This window comes from Arctopsyche grandis, chromosome 8 (genome assembly GCF_051622035.1).
Source record: "Arctopsyche grandis isolate Sample6627 chromosome 8, ASM5162203v2, whole genome shotgun sequence".
NCBI classification, from domain to species: Eukaryota; Metazoa; Arthropoda; class Insecta; order Trichoptera; family Hydropsychidae; genus Arctopsyche; species Arctopsyche grandis.
Genome location: NC_135362.1, coordinates 5,145,868 through 5,164,735, shown reverse-complemented (window position 1 = coordinate 5,164,735; position 18,868 = coordinate 5,145,868). Strand labels below are relative to the sequence as shown.

The 18,868-nt window shown below is 33.1% G+C and overlaps 1 protein-coding gene across 6 annotated transcripts in view; it reads right to left on the bottom strand.

Moving 5' to 3' along the window:
- LOC143915767 (synaptotagmin 1-like) overlaps positions 1–18,868 on the bottom strand; it is a 55,211-nt gene that overhangs the window by 12,333 nt on the left and 24,010 nt on the right. For 2 of the 6 annotated variants that reach the window (XM_077436574.1, XM_077436570.1), the window contains exons 2-7: positions 5,458–5,639; positions 5,070–5,198; positions 4,842–4,984; positions 4,292–4,390; positions 3,927–4,121; positions 2,717–2,893 (exon numbers count right to left, since the gene is read on the bottom strand). In XM_077436574.1, coding sequence (XP_077292700.1) covers positions 2,717–2,893; positions 3,927–4,121; positions 4,292–4,390; positions 4,842–4,984; positions 5,070–5,198; positions 5,458–5,635 — 921 coding nt within the window. In that variant the 5' untranslated portion in view covers positions 5,636–5,639. Of the gene's footprint in view, positions 1–2,716; positions 2,894–3,926; positions 4,122–4,291; positions 4,391–4,841; positions 4,985–5,069; positions 5,199–5,457; positions 5,640–7,621; positions 7,813–18,868 lie in introns of those variants that run through there. The other 4 variants (XM_077436572.1, XM_077436575.1, XM_077436571.1 and 1 more) reach the window with 3 other exon arrangements.

Below are 18,868 nucleotides of genomic sequence, written 5' to 3'. Positions count from 1 at the left end.
TTGTCACAAAATCTTTGTGTATAATTTGTAGAAATTATGCACAGAAATCTGACATCTATAGATGTCTCTATAATTTCGTGTTTATTATGTGTATAAAAATTGTAATAATAATTGTGCACAACATCTAAAAATAATCCATAGACGTCTCTATGATTATTATTTCTGTATTTGATTAATTATTGTATTCGATGTTTATTGAACGTACTGTATACGTTGTCTGACTATTCTCGTACACTCGTCGCATTGGAGTGATATGTAATGACGAGTGTTCATTGATTGTAATAAAAATAAAATGTCCCGAGCTGAACAAACCGCGTGGTGAGCGGGATAAACAAACACTTGAGACACTAACAATATACAAAAACTATTTTCTTGTTTGGTTAGGAGAAATGTGTTTGGGGAAGTGCCGCGGTTGTTCTTAAAGACGAGCCGCCACTGCATATATACCAAAAAAGAAGACAACTAAATAAACAACAGAAATAATGAATATATCTAAGTACAGCTTAAACTCCATACGATGACGACGATGTATAATACTTCACAAATATTAATATGTATATATATGTATTTATGGAAATAGCACGCCGATTTCTTAAAATGTACAACGAACATTGTGAAGGTTATGCTGTGTAAATATTAAATGTATTAATTGATTTAATATGAATTTACGTTTGAGAGCATGATGAAAGTGTGTAGAGTAGTGGTCACAGATTCAATTGGTATTATTATTGAATTAGAAAAAAAAATGCTTATCCAGATGGTTATCAATGTTAATCAAGTAGTAAAGTTTAATTTTTACACAGGGCTTGTTAAGGGCTTTATAATATTTTTAAGATAAGATATGACATATTGTAAAATGCTTGCTTTAATGTCGTAAGTGAATGAAAAAATACTCATTTGTGATGGAATTTTTTTTGAATCATATAAGTATTGATTTTTGTTACATAGTGAAAAATTTACAAAATATTTAATTAAAGATATTTTCATAGCTTATCTCGAAAAAACATTCAATTTTTTTGCATGCTCTGCTTTCATGTATAAAATTATATTTGATAGTCTCTGGATAAGCAATAACAAAATGTCTCATTTGCCAAAATAATGATTGCGAAGTATATTTTGATTCTGTTCCCAAGGAAAATGTATGTTTTAAGTGTCGTAAATACAAATAATTTATAAAGTATAACAGATATACATACACACATTCTATAAGTTGTAAAAGTATGAAAACAACCATAAGAGGTATAATAGTTAAGAATATGTATACATAACATGTAATATATGATCGATTTTGATTTGTGGAGATCACTTATTATTATATATATATATGTATGTATTATTACATTTCACATGTTGCTTACCCGTTCATAGAATACGACGTTATGTAAATATTCGCGCACATCATTCAGACACAAAAGACTTTGTTTTATAATAAAAATATTAAAAGCTTAGCAAAAATAAGAATATCTTCATTTTGTTGTTCTGTTCAATGAAAATGAAAGTATTTTCTTCTTGTGATATTCAAAAGTGTGTATGCTTATTTGGATATTACTCAGATGCAGCTTCCGTCGATAATTCTTGATCCAAATTGAATTGTGCAGCAAAATAGCAAGTTTAAAAAAATTCGTAATTTATCACTAACCAAAAAAAAAAGTATATATATATATATAAATGTATATAATAGAAGAAAAATCAAATGATTATATATGAGTAATAAATGTAAAATGGGATAAAAAAAAACCATTACATATGACAAAAAACTATAAAAATTCCAAGCTTTAAAATAAAATATTTAGTAAATGAGTTTGAATGATATATAATAGAAAATTATCTACAAAATTCTGCACAAACAACAGAATGATCCGAACTGGGTGTGGCAAATAATTAATTTCAGAATAGTTTGAGTGTCGAAATGTCATTTTGAAGAAGTGTCAGTAGGGAAATAATAAATATAAAAAATCAGTGATAAATTTTCAGCGACTTAAAAATGTTTGCAAAAATCCTGAAATCTAAAATAAGTGATTTTTTTTTAAAATAAAATGCATTGATTAGTGGTATGTAAGTTGCAATTTCAATAAATTGAATATATATATCATATCGGTAAACGGACTACTAGTCATATGTAAACCAGTCACAGGACAACCGGTCGCTCTAGATCGGTCACACGTGATCACCCGTCACACTAAAACTGGTCACGAGAAAACTGGTCACACCCTAAAACTGGTTGACCGATTTTAGGGTATGACCAATTTTTTCGTGACCAGTTTTAGGGTGTGACCAGTTTTAGCGTGACGGGTGATCACGTGTGACCGATCTAGAGCGACCGGTTGTCCTGTGACCGGTTCACATTTGACTAGTAATCACCGAACCATCATATCATATTACATACTTTGTAAATGTTATCCGTATGATCTTCAAATACTTGATTTATATTCCATTTCATAATATAAATAAGTTGAAAAGATATTTCGATGATACTTTTCAATAGTAATAAAATTATACTGAAAGAAAAATACACTACTAATAAATTGACTTCTATTCGGATCAATTTATGGTCTAAAATTATAGTATAATGTACAGAATCATAGTCACTGATCGATTTGGGTTTGAAAATGGATAGTATAGAAACAATATGTAAACGTTGGATATATCTGTTTGTGTTTTTGGAATATTCGAGTTTGTGTGTTGTGTGTCGTCTCCATGTGAACGTGCGGTATACCTGTCCACCTTCTCCTTCAACACTCTGTAATTCACGCCATTCTTCGATAGTCTGAGCCAGGTCTACTTGACACAGGGGAACTTTGACCTCACCTATTTGGTCGTGCTTGGAAAATCGGTCGAAGTCGAATATAGCAAATACCAAGGTTTTGTTCATTGCATCGGCGTATGGAACACTCTGTAACACGAGATTTACAAGGATCAACATTTAAATTATACTCTTTCGCAATATTGATACACATTATTTGGATTTAAGATGCTTGAAGTAACAAGTTAAAAGCATAAATTGCAATTTTAAGTTTAACTACATTCAATAGCGTCATAACAACGGGTATTCCAACATGAGTTTCTTGCTATATATGTACATATATCTAATTGTAAATAGGTTTTTGAGCTCTTTTTCCTATTATGATGTACATTAACATTAGAATAATAAAATACTATGATTACTAACCAAATTAAATTAAATTGTAAAATAGACAATGATCAGTAGATCAGTAGCTATTAAAATATATATAAGATGTATTGTGAACATAATTTCGTAATAATAAAAAGCATTTAAAAATCAAAATATATGTATATGAATATACATATGTATATTGTGATATAAAAACCTTATTTTTAAGTATGCAGCTAATGGTATATTATACATCTATGAATTAATATGCAATTAATTATTATAATACTTAATACATCATAACTGTACATAAATAATATTGAAAGTCATAGATTTTTGATACTATTATATATGTTTTTCTTCCGAATTGACCCTTTTTCATTTCAAATTTCAAATGGACATTGAAAAGGGGTCAACTTGAAATGAAAAACGTTCATTTTGAAATGAAAAACGTTCAATTTGAAATGACAAAGGGTTAATTTGGACTGAAAGATCTGTAATACATAGATGATAATCGTTGGGTTCTCATCAGTAGTTTATTATAAATTTATCTGTGTATAATAATTAGGGGTGCATATAAATGGTTATACTACAAGTTATTTCAAGGTAATTGTTTAAGATTCAGATTCTCCACGGTATATTTATCAGTTCTCAAAAATGTTCCACTATCAATAATTCAAAAATATATTTTGCAACAGTTTTCTGGATATTTCAAATTATTATTATTATAAAATTAAATAAAGGGTTTCCAAAAACCCCTGGAAATTTGATGCGCGATACATATGTATAATAGAATCATAGAAAAATGAATTACCTTAAATATGAACGTCTCGTTGAATACTGGACTCAAAGTTTTACGATGAACTTTCGTCTCGAACTTCTTCTTTTTGTCAGGAAGCAGATAGACTTTCACGTAAGGATCTGAAGTGCCTCCCATGTCCAAAGCGGGGAGGTCTTCGGCTTGAATCACTGTCACCGACAGACTGTTCGAATTGAAGTCGTATTCAAGCTGAAATATAGTGGTGAATAACAACATGTATTTGCATTATAACACATGCATAAATGTTAAAGATATGTAAACATGTAGATATTTAGTGTATTGTGCTACTTACCTGGTTACTTTAGAGTTGTTTTTAGTGTGTTTTGTTGTTTTTGTTATAATTGATTGTTATATATTACCTTATATTGAAGTTTTCCTAGTTTCACTTCACTAACTTTACTCTCCCCCTCGTCAGGTTCCTCGGCGTTCTCCGTTAGCTCCTCCATATCCGGCTGTACCTGTGTGTGTGACTTGTCAATGATCAATCATGAACATTTACTGATTGGTAGTCAGTTGGGCTTTAAGTTAGTATTAAATAGAGTACAAAAGTGTGATTTAATTTAAAAGAATGTGAAAATGGACAAACAAATTCAGTTAAGAATGATATACTAATGAAAGAAATTAAATTTATTCTAGCAATAAGAATATGTATTTCTAAGACTATAATAAATATACAAGAAAAAGTTTAAATCAACATGAAGTTATGGTTTTAAATAAAACTGTTGAATAAGAATGTTCAATGTGTAAGGAATATTTGCACCATTGAGCTAAAAGTTCCATCTGCTTGCCCCAACCTAACCCAACACAACGTTATCAGCTCAAATTAGATAAGCAAAGTGAGTCATTCGTTTGCATAGAAATTAGCTCAATAGTACAAACACTTAAATAAACAAAAAGCATGAACCATACCTTTTCTTTGTAGGCTGAGCCTAAAAGTTGCACGGATTTCAAATCCACACCTTTCATACCCTTTTTTCCATCCTTGGACCTTCTTTTGCGGAAACATCTTCTGATGCAACAAAAACATATTCCGAGCACCACAACGCAGACACCTGTTTTAATGCAAAATAATCATTAACAGATAAGTAAATTCAATATATTAAAAAATACAATGTAGAATAGTATAGAGATATATACCTATAATTATAGCAACTAAGCCCCAAGTAGGTATGCCCATTTCCGAAGCTATTTTATTGGCAATCTCTATAGCTTGTTCGGAAGCGTCCGGCTTGACCACTGCTTCTACGGCATTTTCGGAACTTCCTTCTACATTAAAACAAAAGTAATTCAATAAATTTGTTATATAAAGGTATTAACGTACGTCTGCAAAAACGATCCAATCCCAAATAGGTAATGTTTTGATCATGGAAATTTATATTTATTAAATTGTTTATTTTTATGTATAATTCAAAGAATTACATATTGAACAATGATGATTGTCAAATTGTAAAAAATGATTACAAAATAAATCTTTTTTGCAAAAATAATAAAGTAGTATGTATATATAATGATAAAATTGACGAACCTTCGTTGGGGGAGGAAGTGGTGGTCATCATATTTGGATGATGCTTAACACCGAAGTGAACTTTTGGATATTCCACTACGGGTTTCATGGTGGACAAAGATTCCTCTGATGGTGGTATATCAGTGTCTGTCTCCACCTCTCTCCTAACGCGCACCATTGACCACAAGGAAGGCGCCATTTTTCTGCAAAGATAAAAATTCTTACTGAATATAAATTGTATATGTATGTACATATGTTACCGTGTAAGCGTTTATTCTGGGTCATTCATGAACATGCTAGTTTGTTCACAAAAAAACTATAGATTTTAGTTTAAGTGATACAATTCAAAAGCTATCTTCAAATAGATTCTCAGGTGTGGATAATGTGACCATTTATTTTTGTCCTCAAAAGGGGACATCTACCAATTTTTACGTAATAGTATGTGTATTCAAGAAAACGCGTATTTTTTCATAGTTTTTATTTATTAATGAAAATAACAGGAATGTTGACGAAGAAAAGAAAAGAACAGGAATGAATAATATAAATATAAAAAAATTATGTTATTTTATATTTTTCTGATGAACAAATTTTTTTAAGTATTACTGGGTTTGTTTTTAAATAAGAATGAAATTCTTGGCAGGATTTCTTAAAATTGATTTTAATTAACAACATCGCTTTAAGAACTGAGACTTGCAATTGCGTTTTTTCGGTCGTCCACAACTTGTTCATCTGTGAAAAGACTCTTTCTACGGGTGCATTAGTTCCGGGCAGGCATAAAATGTATTCAATAATTATACGATATACATATATATTATTATATTAATTAATATGAATTATTATTCAATAAATATACTCTCTTTTTGAAAACGGGACATTTCGATGTGCCGAAGCTGTGCTTGGGGACAACGGGAAAGGCTACCTTAAAACGGGACGGTCCCGTTCAAAACGGGACGTATGGTCACTTTAGGTATGAAGCTTTAAATTGTCAAAAATTTTGGACTGTCAGAACGCCAAGTATTTAAAATGGGAAATCCTGCTATAATTCCCATTTCCACTATAACCCTGGCTACGCATATAATGGAGTGGACAAACGATTGAGATTACTTGAACTAATAATTTATGCATGAACAATCTAGTTCTTCAATTTGTTCTTTTGTGTATAGTATAACTGGCCAGATTGGATCGTGTACGAAAAAACTAGTACGTTCATGAACGAACGAAATGTACACTTAGACTGTAACGTATACATTTTCAAGTATCTTATAAAACAGCGCTTTTCATTATGTAATAATTCCCATAAGCGGTCACTAAACAAATATAAAATTGGTATTTAAAGGAAATAATTATGAAATGGGAGAAATTTACATATTATATTGATATAATAAACGAAACAAATCAAATATATGCAGTAAAAATCAAATGTTTAATTTGAAACGTGTCACTAGTGGTCTAAGTAGTATGTTTTCTTTCAATTTAAATGTAAAAATAAATTTATAATATGTACTTTATAACAGTATAATAATAAATATTTGAATTTTAAAATGTATGTTCGTGTGAAAATATGATTAAAAGTAATTGTAAAAAAATAATATTTAAAGAAAATAGTTAATTAGGGTAAAATAAATTACATCTATAGAACTAGGCAGTAAAAATATGGTACAAGTAATTAATAATATTAAAGATAACATTAAAATTAGCGGATTGCTGTCGAATTTGCAACAAGCCACTATTTTTTCAAATATTAAATTATATTAAAAAAAATCAGCAATTCATTAAATGTACAAAAAAACCAACCGCATATTTGTTTCATTATATACATACATACAAACATAAAAAGATTCACTGATATTTTTAATAAAAATATATTTTTCAATTATTTTCAATGTCCTATTACACAACCAAAAACAGTAAATTTTTTCATTGCGATACATAGTACATACTCAATTATGTAATACACTTAGAAAGCTTAAGAAGCACTTTGCAAGATTATCGCCTTCGCATTATACACGACCCTGTTAACAGATTAGCTTCAAATATATTCACCAAAAAACAATAATAAAAAAAAAAATTAACAAGGGGGGGGGGGGAGCATGTCTTATAACGCGGAAAATTCTCGGAAAATTTTCTTAAAAGTGATAAGAAAATTAGTCAAGTAGACCTTCGACGTAAGTAGATCGTCACTGACCTGCTTTCCGAGGGCCGGCTTGCAGGGTCACGGGGGGGTGCGATTAGGGGCGGGTACGCGGGGGGCGGAGGCGCCTCTGTCTCAGAGTCGGGGGGCGCGGCCCATGTCTTGGGGCGCCCCTGTTCAGCGATCCCTCTTCCTCAGCACCGCTCTGGAAGTGGCTGCGTCTCGGCAATATGGAGTGGTGGGATGCGCGCGCAAACCCACACGAATCGATACAGACCGGGAAACGCCATGCGCATGCCCTGGCTGACGGGTGTACTACGTACATACCTAGCCCGGCATAGTACATATAACGCATATCTAAGATATGTATCGACGAATGGTCGCGCTTTTTGCCAGCCCTGTATATACGATCGTTCGGACATACATACATAATATGTCCGTTGTTCATAATAATGTCAGTTTGCTAAAAGGGCTTCGGTCGAAAGGTCGCCGGTTAAAAGTCTGGGGAGCTTATGGCTATTATTTTTTTAGGGATTGCTTCAATATTTTGACATTTACGCGTTTTGGGCTGTTTTACGAATGCATATAATTAGCATATTGTTTGCTTAAAAAAATATTTAATTTCTGAAAAGGTTATACTGTTGTTGTTTTTTTGTTTATGAGAAAATAATTGTTAGATAACACATCGTCATTATACAATGTACGTTTATTAAGAGGGCTGGACAGCAGCGCCTTGTCCATACAAACGTACTATACTTCTCCCTTCCTCAATTATGGCACTAGAGAAATTATTTTTTAATATGCTATGGATATCCACCATTGGGGTGCATCTATTGTTTTATTTTTTTGATTAATTATTTTTTATATGAGCTAGGAGCCGCCAAACATCTATAAAATCGCCTATTTTTTACACCCACGAAACGAGTCCAGCGTGCTTATTTAAAGGTCGATTTTAAAAAATATACGCCGATAGATGCACAGAAAGTATCTTTCTCATAACGATGATGAATTTTTTTTTAAAATTGGTCTAGTTTTGGAGGAGAAAATAGTAGAATACGAAACCTCGATTTTGTCAATTTAAAATACGTTTTATCTGGTCGAAGCGCAACTGTCGCATTCACTCAATATATATATATATATATATATATATATCATCATCATCATCATTTACAGCCATTCGCCATCCACTGCTGGATGAAGGCCTCTCCAACACGCTTCCACTCGTCTCTGTTTTGCGCAACACTCATCCATCTCATTCCGCACATTTTCCTAATTTCGTTCACCCATCTTCCTTGCGGTCTTCCTTTTACTCTTTTGCCTTCTCTCGGGTACCATTCAAGCACTTCTTTTGTCCACCTGTCGTCCATCCTCCTAGCTACGTGACCCGCCCATTGCCATTTCAATCTCTTCACTCTATTCACTATGTCCACTACCCTTGTCATATTTCTCACCCACGTGTTCCGCTTCCTGTCTTTCCTCGTTATGCCAAGCATACAGCGTTCCATACTTCTTTGAGTGCATTGGATTTTATTTTGCATCTTGGCGTTCAGTGTCCAAGTTTCACATCCATACGTCATCACTGGCAAAACGCATTGATCAAAGATCCTTTTCTTCAGGCAGAGTGGCATTTTTGATTTAAAAACAGCATTCATCCGTCCAAATGCACTCCACCCTAATTTCATACGTCTCTTTATCTCTTCATTTTTACTACCAGACATGTCAATTATTTGACCTAAATATAAATAACTATTTACTACTTCTACTGGTTTATCATCTAAGGGGATGCTATCAGGCATGCAATAACTATTGAACATTAGTTTAGTCTTATCTACGTTAATTTTTAATCCTACTTTTCTACTTTCCCTATCCAGCTGTGTTAGTCTGATAAGTAGGTCAGCTGAATCACGAGCTACTAAAACTATATCGTCTGCGAACCGAAGGTGACTCAAAAAGCGACCATTGATGTTTACTCCGGCTGTATCCCAATCCAATTTCCTGAAAACTCCCTCAAGCACCGCATTGAATAACTTGGGCGAGATTGTATCTCCTTGTCTTACTCCTTTTCCTATGCTAAATCTATCTGTACCTGAAAAAATTTTAACCGAAGCTGTGGCATTCTTATATATTGCAGCTAACAGTCCCACATAGGGTTCCGGCACTCCCTGTGTTTTTAGAGCGTTAAGTACTGCATTATGACTAACTGTATCGAAGGCTTTCTCATAATCGACGAAACCTAGGCACAATGGCCGTTGATATTCGTTGGCGCGCTCGATTAGTTCGCCAACTACTTGGAGGTGGTCCATTGTGCTGAAATTTGCCCTAAACCCTGCCTGCTCTATAGGTTGGTTCTCGTCGAGGATATTCTTCAGCCTTTCTGTAATAACCTTCGTGAAGAGCTTGTAGACCGCTGAAAGTAGACTAATGGGTCGGTAGTTCTTGATATCGCTTTTGTCGCCTTTTTTGTGTATTAAAATGATAGTTGCGTTATTCCATCCTTCTGGTATAGCTTGGTTCTGGATGCATTTGCTGAAAAGCCTAGCTAAGATATTAATTAGGGGGGGGCCGCCACATTTTAGTAAGTCAATGGGAATATTATCTTCCCCTGGGGTTTTACCATTCTTTGCAGTTTTTAGCGCGGCCTCTACTTCGCTAGGCAATACTGCAGGAACCCTTTGGCCGTGTGTCGATTCCAGAGTGGGGAATTGGCCGTTGTCGTTCTCGTATAGTTTTGCATAGAACGTGTAAACTCTGTCTATGATTTCTTCTCTATTCCTAATTATTACTCCGCTCTCTGATCTGATTGCGATCATTTGGTTTTTGCCTAAGAAAAGATCCTGTTTGCACTTTTTCAGGCTACGGTTATTCTTAATGGTATTTTCTATTAGCTTGCTATTAAAATCCCTGACATCCCTGACTATTCTCTTCTTAATTTCCTTATTTACTAGATTGTATTCTTGCTTATTATTATCCCTATCTAAATTCCTTTTATGCTTAATTAGGTTTTTTGTTTCCGCTGAAATTTTGCTTAATTTAATCTGTTTCCTGAATCCACCTAATTTCTTACCTGTTGAGGTTAGAACCGAACTAATTACAGTGTTCAATTCCTCGATGTCTGCTTCTGGGTTTAATTTCCCGTATCGATTTCCAAGTTCGAGTTCGAATTCCTTTTTCCTAGACCTTAGTTGAGCGAAATCTGGAGAGTTACTGCATCCTTTTATTAATTTCCTACGTTCGCAATTTATATTAATGGCCATCTTGGCACGGACTAATCTGTGATCGCTACCTATATCTACTTTACTTAAAACACTAACGTCTTTAACGGAGTGCAGGGCATTTGTTAGGATGAAATCGATCTCGTTTCTGTCTCCTTTAGGACTCTCCCAAGTCCACTTATTGTTGGTGTTTTTCCTGAAAAATGAATTAGTGATGAAGAGCCTGTTGTGTTCTGCGAATTCTATGAGGCGATCGCCTCTGTCGTTTCTTTGGCCGGTACCAAAATTGCCTACTGCTCTTTCTGTGTTTGCCTTTTGTCCTATTTTTGCGTTAAAGTCGCCCATGATTATTTTAAAGTGGTGGCGGCTATTATCGTATGCGCCCTGTAGTTTTTCGTAGAAGTCTTCTATTTCCTCGTCTGGGTGGCTAGATGTGGGGGCGTACACTTGGAAGATTTGACAAGTGTACCTGCTCGAGATTCTTAATACTACATAGCATATACGTTCCGATATGTCGTTTATTTCTATAATATTTCTTTCTATTCTCTTATTGATAAGAAACCCTACTCCTCCTATTCTACCATTTGGTAGCCCTCTCCAGTAGAGACAGTTACCACTTTTTAGGATTATTTGGTTTTCCTGTTTTCGTCTTACTTCGCTAAGTCCTACTAAATCCCATTTGATACTTTCTAGTTCATTCTCTAATGCAAGCACACTTCCTTCACTCGATAACGTTCTTACATTGTACGTGGCTAAATACAGGTTTCTATTAGCTAAGCTATCATCCATCGTCACTCTTACCTTGTTGGAGGTTTGGATATTATTTTTCTCGCATTTATCCAAGATGTGTTGAGAAAAAGGCGGTACTTGAGAGAGATTTCCATTCAAGGAGTGAGTTCTTACCGCCATAGACTCTTCTCTGTGGTCAGCTTTGACAGATAGTCATCCTAGGTATCACTTGGATCACTTATGAGTTATTACATGCCATTTAACAGGGTTACTTTGTAAGTGAAAGTAGTTAGTTATGATAATAATAGATTAGCAATTGTTATACTACTTTTTTACAGATCTTTTTTACAGATCTTTATCGTGAGACGCCTCTTTGGAGACAACGGATTTATATATGTGAGTGCGGTTTGCAATTTAATATTTTAATAATAACTTTAGTAAAGAATATAAAATTACACGAATTACTTTAATATAATTTAAATATGAAAAAGAACTGATAGACAGTTGGGAAACACCGTTTCTGTTTGCTATTATTCTATTAAGTAAAGTTCGTTAAAGATTTTTGGCTGGAAGCAATTATGTGGAAGATTTATTGCTTCTGTGGGACCGACTTGACTGGCGAAGGACCCTTTTTTTGTATTCAGGTAGGGAGATGTATCTCGTTTGACACCGATTTGACACAAAAATTAGCACAAAATTTTTCGAAATAACTGATATAAAACCGCTTTTTACGACCGATTTGCTGTTTATTTTTACACTTAAATTATACTAGGATGCAATTAGTAAAATAAGTGATTAGATGGTTAAGTTAAATTTCGTGCAATAGCCGGGTTTAAGCGAGTAATAGCGGGAAGAACGCAGAAGCACGTCTTCCCCATATATATATATATATATATATATATATATATATATATATATATATATATATATATATATATATATATATATATTGATATATATTGTCGCATTCACTCAATATATACATACACTCAATATATATATCGAAGAAAGGAACGGTAACAAAATTAAGGTTTCAGGTGTACAGCCCTCTTAAGTATTTGAACGATTGTTGTGAATCTAATATATAATTTCGAAAGAGACTTTGTATGTATGTATGTACATAAGTATTGGTTGGAAAATGGTTGGGAACTTGAAAACAAGTCAAAATTTCTATGACGACATTGGGACGGGGGCTAATACCCCCGGGGGAGCCACCGGATTCTGGTATATTGTATAATACATCTAATATATAATTTCGAAAGAGACTTTGTAAGTTTGTAACTATAGTTCGTTGGAAATCGAAAACAAGTCAGTTTCTATGACGATTCGATTGGTTGATTTTCAATTCAAATAAATTTAATAAAAACACAAACGAATATTTACTATTAGATTCGCCATGTTTAGGCTGTTTATATTACAAGTACTGAGCGAAGCCGGGTAAAATAACTAGTAAATTATATTTAAGCATTTAAATTAAGAAAAATGGATTTTATGACTAATCAATTAATAGAATTTGCACTAAATAGCATTGATTATCCAATTTCATCCGTAATGCAGTATCAGTTAATGGATGTACGTTGTATGATGGCAATATTTAATACATATGTATCAGTTATGTATATGTATTAAAGTTGAGAATTCTAGCTGGAATAGTTGGGAAATTATGTTCCTAGTAATGATGTACCTGTTAGACATCATAATTTGATGGTCTTACCTCCTGCCCGCACAGTTATTTATCGGATGGCTCATATTCCAATAGCTATCTGACTTCCCAATGAAATCGTTGCTGTTGTGCCTGAATGCGATATTTTCCACCTCAGTGAGCGTAAGTTATTATAGATTTTTTTTTTTTTTTTTTTTTTTTTTTTTTTTTTTTTTTTTTTTTTAGCCTATATGTCTGGTAGCCTGCGCTCATCATTATTGTAATAATCGGATGTGATGTATGAGTGGAATTTTGATCTTCTGTCTTGCATTTACGGCTGATTCTTATATATGGGTGCTGGTTATAGATGCAAGACATTCCCTAGTATGTATTTTGTTATTTGATATATTTTTTATTTTTCTGCTATTATAACCCTCCCTCACCGAAGTGGGGTATGCAAGTGCCCCAATTTATACGTTTTTCGTAATAACTATGTGGTTTTCAAAGCTATGCACCCTATATTTCTTGTATTCCTAGAATGAACTACAAGAAATTTATTTTAATAGATTTTGTATGATTTAGAAAAGGGGTACATCGTAAAAAAATACATTTATACAATTCTACGTTCCAAAGTATGATTTAAAGGCGCTAGCCAAAAGTCATGTTTTTGACTGTTCGCTTGCATATTCTTGTTGATCGATGAATCAATGCGAGAGAAAGAGACAGCTATATTTTCGTAAGCTATTGTTTTCGTCACTTTTGACGCTTGGCTATTGAGTCATACAGTCGCCTGTTGGCCTTACCTATGTGCGCTTGCGTGTTGATGCTTGTCGTTATTTTTTAATACAAAAATATTCAAAAACATGCTATAGGACTAAAACTTTTTTATGTTGATGTATAAAATAATTAATAAGATATATATATTGAACCCATTTGTATTGAGAAAAGCTGTATTTTGATTAAAAAATACTGGCGTCTTACTCGACCCCGGTTCAGGATACTCGTTCGATCTCGACGCTCCGTCCTACAAAGGATAATAATGCTATTGTTGTTTATGATTATGTATAAATGTATTTTTGTCTGTATATATGTATATTTATTTTTCTTATCTCACTGTATTTTTTCGACTATTGAGGCGCATCAGTGAATCCTGTAATGCCACAATGATCCAAACTTATACTTAAATATTTAAAAATACCGCATATCTTTTATTATTTTTGTGATGTTTTTAATGCCAACTATTCAAATTTTAAGCAATTGGATCTTTTTTTTTTAGTTTCTAAAACTGATTCTTCTATACGTACTTTTGAGTCGATCTGACTTTCAAACATTTCCCTTCAAAAATCTTCACCTCTTTGCCTTTCTAAGACAAGGAGAATTCATCGGAGAGTATATGTTATTAAATTATTCAATACGATGAACGATAATGTTTCCTTAAAAGATATTGCTTGAGGGCAAACTTACCACTTCAATAAGAATATGTGTGTAAGTTAAAGCTCACGTCAAATTTAATAGCATCATCAACTTTGATACAACAGGCAAGCTGACAGGTATAAAGGCTATATTATGAATTTAAATTACGCTCTAAATTTGCCGATAGCAACTATAGATGTGTAATACAATAACAAAACTACATAACAACTGTCGAATATAATTACACGCATTTTGCCTACCACGCCCTATCTTAAAGTTGGGACATGTATGTATAATACATAGACATATCAAGGGATAAGTTTCGAATTAAGCCCAACCTCTCAAGGTTCGTATTTGCAGACTTCTCAACTGAAAGTATATACTATCGGACATGCAAAAATAATAACAAAGAATTATTTCATTGAATTGCACGTCTTTGTTTACAGTCGATTTGGCACGATTTAGTACTTAACGTAGCGTTTGCGTGACGTGCGATATTACAGAAGAAGCGATTATTATTTTTTATTGCATTTTTTCGTACATAAAGGGTGGTGTGTGTGTATGTGATACTATTTTAATTATTTTTATTTGTTTTTCAGTCGTATTGAACGGTTAGAAAGTACACCATATGCATACGTTTACAACATGGCGGCTTTCATTGACTATTCTAAACATGCATGCTCTGTTTGCTATAACGTATTTTGAACTTATATATGTATATAAAAGGAATACGTGCACTATAAATCTTGCAGGATTGAGTAAAGTACAAATAGTAAAAGATTATTCCAGAAGACCATGCCTTTGAGGACAGCATCTATTGAAGAATCTGACCTTGTTTTCTATTCATCGGGATCGAGACTAAAATAAAATGGAATTGTATTCTATATATAATATGTTGGTTGTCATATAATCTTATTTTGGATTGGATAGTGCTTTAAAATGTGTCAGTTGTTTTTGAAACACCCTCAGTATATATTTACATAAAATACATATTTATAGAATGAATTGACATTTTCCAGTCTGGTCCACAATTTCAAGATGATAACGAAGTATGAAGTTAATATATCTAACTATTACACACATAACATAAATCTTAATTTAGTAGATACTGGAGAATTTTAAAATATACATAAATATAGGTACAGGTTTAATTAAAAATTGAACAGGTCGATAAAAGGATAAAATCAAGCAAGCAATATTGCGCCGTATCGTCACGCTCTGTAATATTGTAGTTGTCTAAAACAGTGGTTTCCAAACTTTATGCTACTACGCCTCCCTAAAAAAAAATTTTTTTTCCGCGCCTCCCTACCTTTTATTTTTTAATAGATATAATAATATAGACACGTTTTGAATAATAAACCTTTATTTAAAAAAAAATACTGAACACTACAATAGACAGAATAATAAAAAGGTTTTGCTATAACATAAACTTATACGATCACCTTTATTTATTTTTATATTAAATTAATAATTAAACTACGTCCAACACATCAAAATTTAGTGCGAAGGATGTTGTTGTTTATTGGCATAAAGTTTATCAAATCTTGGGGGGGCAATATGGAGAGTGCCACTCGTAACTCCTTTTCAACTATTAACCTGGCTCGATATTTGGTTTTCATTGCAGCTAGTGCCGAAAAGCCCGTTTCGAATAAATAAGACGTTACAAACGGTAGAAGCACTTGCATTGCTTTGCAATAGAAAGATTCATACTATCCACTAAGATTCATCCAAAATTTAATTATGGTTTAATTCTGAAACTTTTGTTTTAGTGAGCTATCGCATGATAATTCTATCAATTTTTCTTTTTCTATGGTTGTCAGCTCGAATTCGTCTTATTCATTATAGTTAAATGGATTCTGTATCCACAAAAATTTTGAGAAATCAAGGTCTTTGAAATAATTGGAAAAATGCAGCACTAAACCATCCAAGTGGTCAATAAAAAGATTTTTACTTTCTTCAATATTGACTGTGGCCCAGAAATCTTTGGAAAGTGAAAACATATCCAACTCATTCTTTTGTAAATTTGATTTCCATAACTTCAACTTTTTAATGAAAGCTTTTACTTTGTCTTTTTGAACAAGTGGATGTATTTGTGATCCCTGCATTGCTTTATTTAAACCACTCAATTTTCGAAAAATTTCAACCAAATAGGCAAGTTCATGTCTCTTCGTGTTGGTTTTCTTCGAGAAAGTTTGCTAATTAAATGTGTATATAAAAATGAAAGAAAAATAAAAATAAACATTCATGCATTGAATTTTTACTGTTAAGCTACGATATGAAGTTTTATTTATTTGTAGATATTATGGTATGAAAATTATTTTTTTATTAAAAAGTTTTGGCGCCTCCCCTGGCAATAGTCCGCGCCTCCCCAGGGAGGCGCGCCTCCCAGTTTGAAAACCGCTGGTCTAAAGCATGAACGTACCGCAAACGAGCGGTGCTGTAAAGTATGAACAGAGCTAGTCTTTTCCTTGCAGCTGTGTTGTGCCGAGCTGTTAAAGTGCAGTGCTGGATAATATAAACGGATTTTTCAAGGTATATTCATACTAGCACAGCACAGACCGTATCATATATACGTATGTACATTTGTTTAAATTTATATTTTCCCATGATGCCATTACGGGTTGCCCCTGAACGATACGTATGGTATTAAACTTATACATGTATAAATTTATCGATTAAAAATTTGAAATCATATTCAAATGGTGACACAGTGGATAGAGTGATTTTGCCAATTTAATGAGGAACAGTTTCAATAATGAGATCAGATAAATAGGCAAACTCTGATATCAAACTATCAACTTGGAGACTTAAATATCCAAGCCAGACCAGCAGCAGTGCAGAAATTCTCAGAATTAATTATTTTAAATCGAATTAAGCCCAGTGCTTGAACCTGGGAACCTTTCAGTGGTTAGCGTTAACGCAACCACCGAGTTATACTGCTGGTATATTTGTCAAATATCAGGCCTCTCTTCAATTTGACCTAAACATGAGAAACACTGTTTATCAGATTTCCATACATTGAGTAATGATGAGTAACTTTTAGTTTTTAATTCAATTAAAAATAATAAAAAAATTCGTTGACCTTTTAATGACTCTAGTCAAAAAGCTTGACTCCACATCACCGTTTTTCCTAATCATATTTTTACCATGGAGCCATTACAGGTTGTTCCAAAGCGATATATGGTTTTCAACTTGTACATATTTAAATTTTAAGATTATAAATTGAAATAGTGGTGACAAATAGTAGCTAGGTTGGTTAACAATTTGGTGAGAAACCGTTTCAACAATGAAATCAGATAAATTGGAAAACTGTGATAGGAAAAGATTGATTTAGAGTCATACATATTCAAATCTGACCAGCAGCACTGCAGAAATACTCAAAATAAATTCTTTTAAATCGAGTTCAACCCGGGGACTTCTCAGTGGTTAGCATTAACGCAAATTAAAGACTCAATAAATTTTAAATATCAACTATTTAACTATTGTATAGACATATATATGTATATGGTTACGTGCATACGGACGCGATAAGGCATGACGTGACGCGTCACAAATAAAGCTACGTGCAGAGTGACGCTACATATAGACACGACGCGATGTGACATGATAGCAAGCGTGAAACTGTCATCAGTAATCTATGCTATGTTGATGATAGTTCATCGCTTGTCATTATTGGACTACCACCAACGAATCAGTATGCATGTAGCTTAAATGGAGTAACCGAAAAAAAACAATTAGTTATCAAATTTCATTCGAAACAATAAAAGTATAAACTTGTCATGTTACTTTGCACGTACGTAGGTTTATTTGCGTCGCAGCAAGTCGTGCTTTCTCGTGCTAGTATGCATATAGCCTTACATTGTGTAATATTTAGTAGTGTGATAATTTTAAGACAATATATATGGTATTATTGACGGAATGACAGAAATTAAGTATTTTAATTTTAATTCACGTATATAAAATTACTGAAATATTTGAAGTAAGTCATGCCAGATTGATTGCTGTCTTCAACTTGAACGATTTTAGTAAGTTTGACTTTTCTTACCAACGTATAAAATTATTAATAATTGGTCTGCTGTAGGAAGACACTTAGGAAAAACATATATGCTGTCCCTTACACCACCTCTCGACCAATAGCATTTCGCACAGATAATAGAACACTGTACGTGCAAAATGCTATTGGTCGAGATGCGTGTTTTGTCGGGGACGTTGTGTCGTCCACCGTTTTATCCTGGAACGTTTCGTCGTGGAACCCTAATATTTTTATTGTCTTTAATCTTTATTTTTTTCTGGGATTGGCTTATT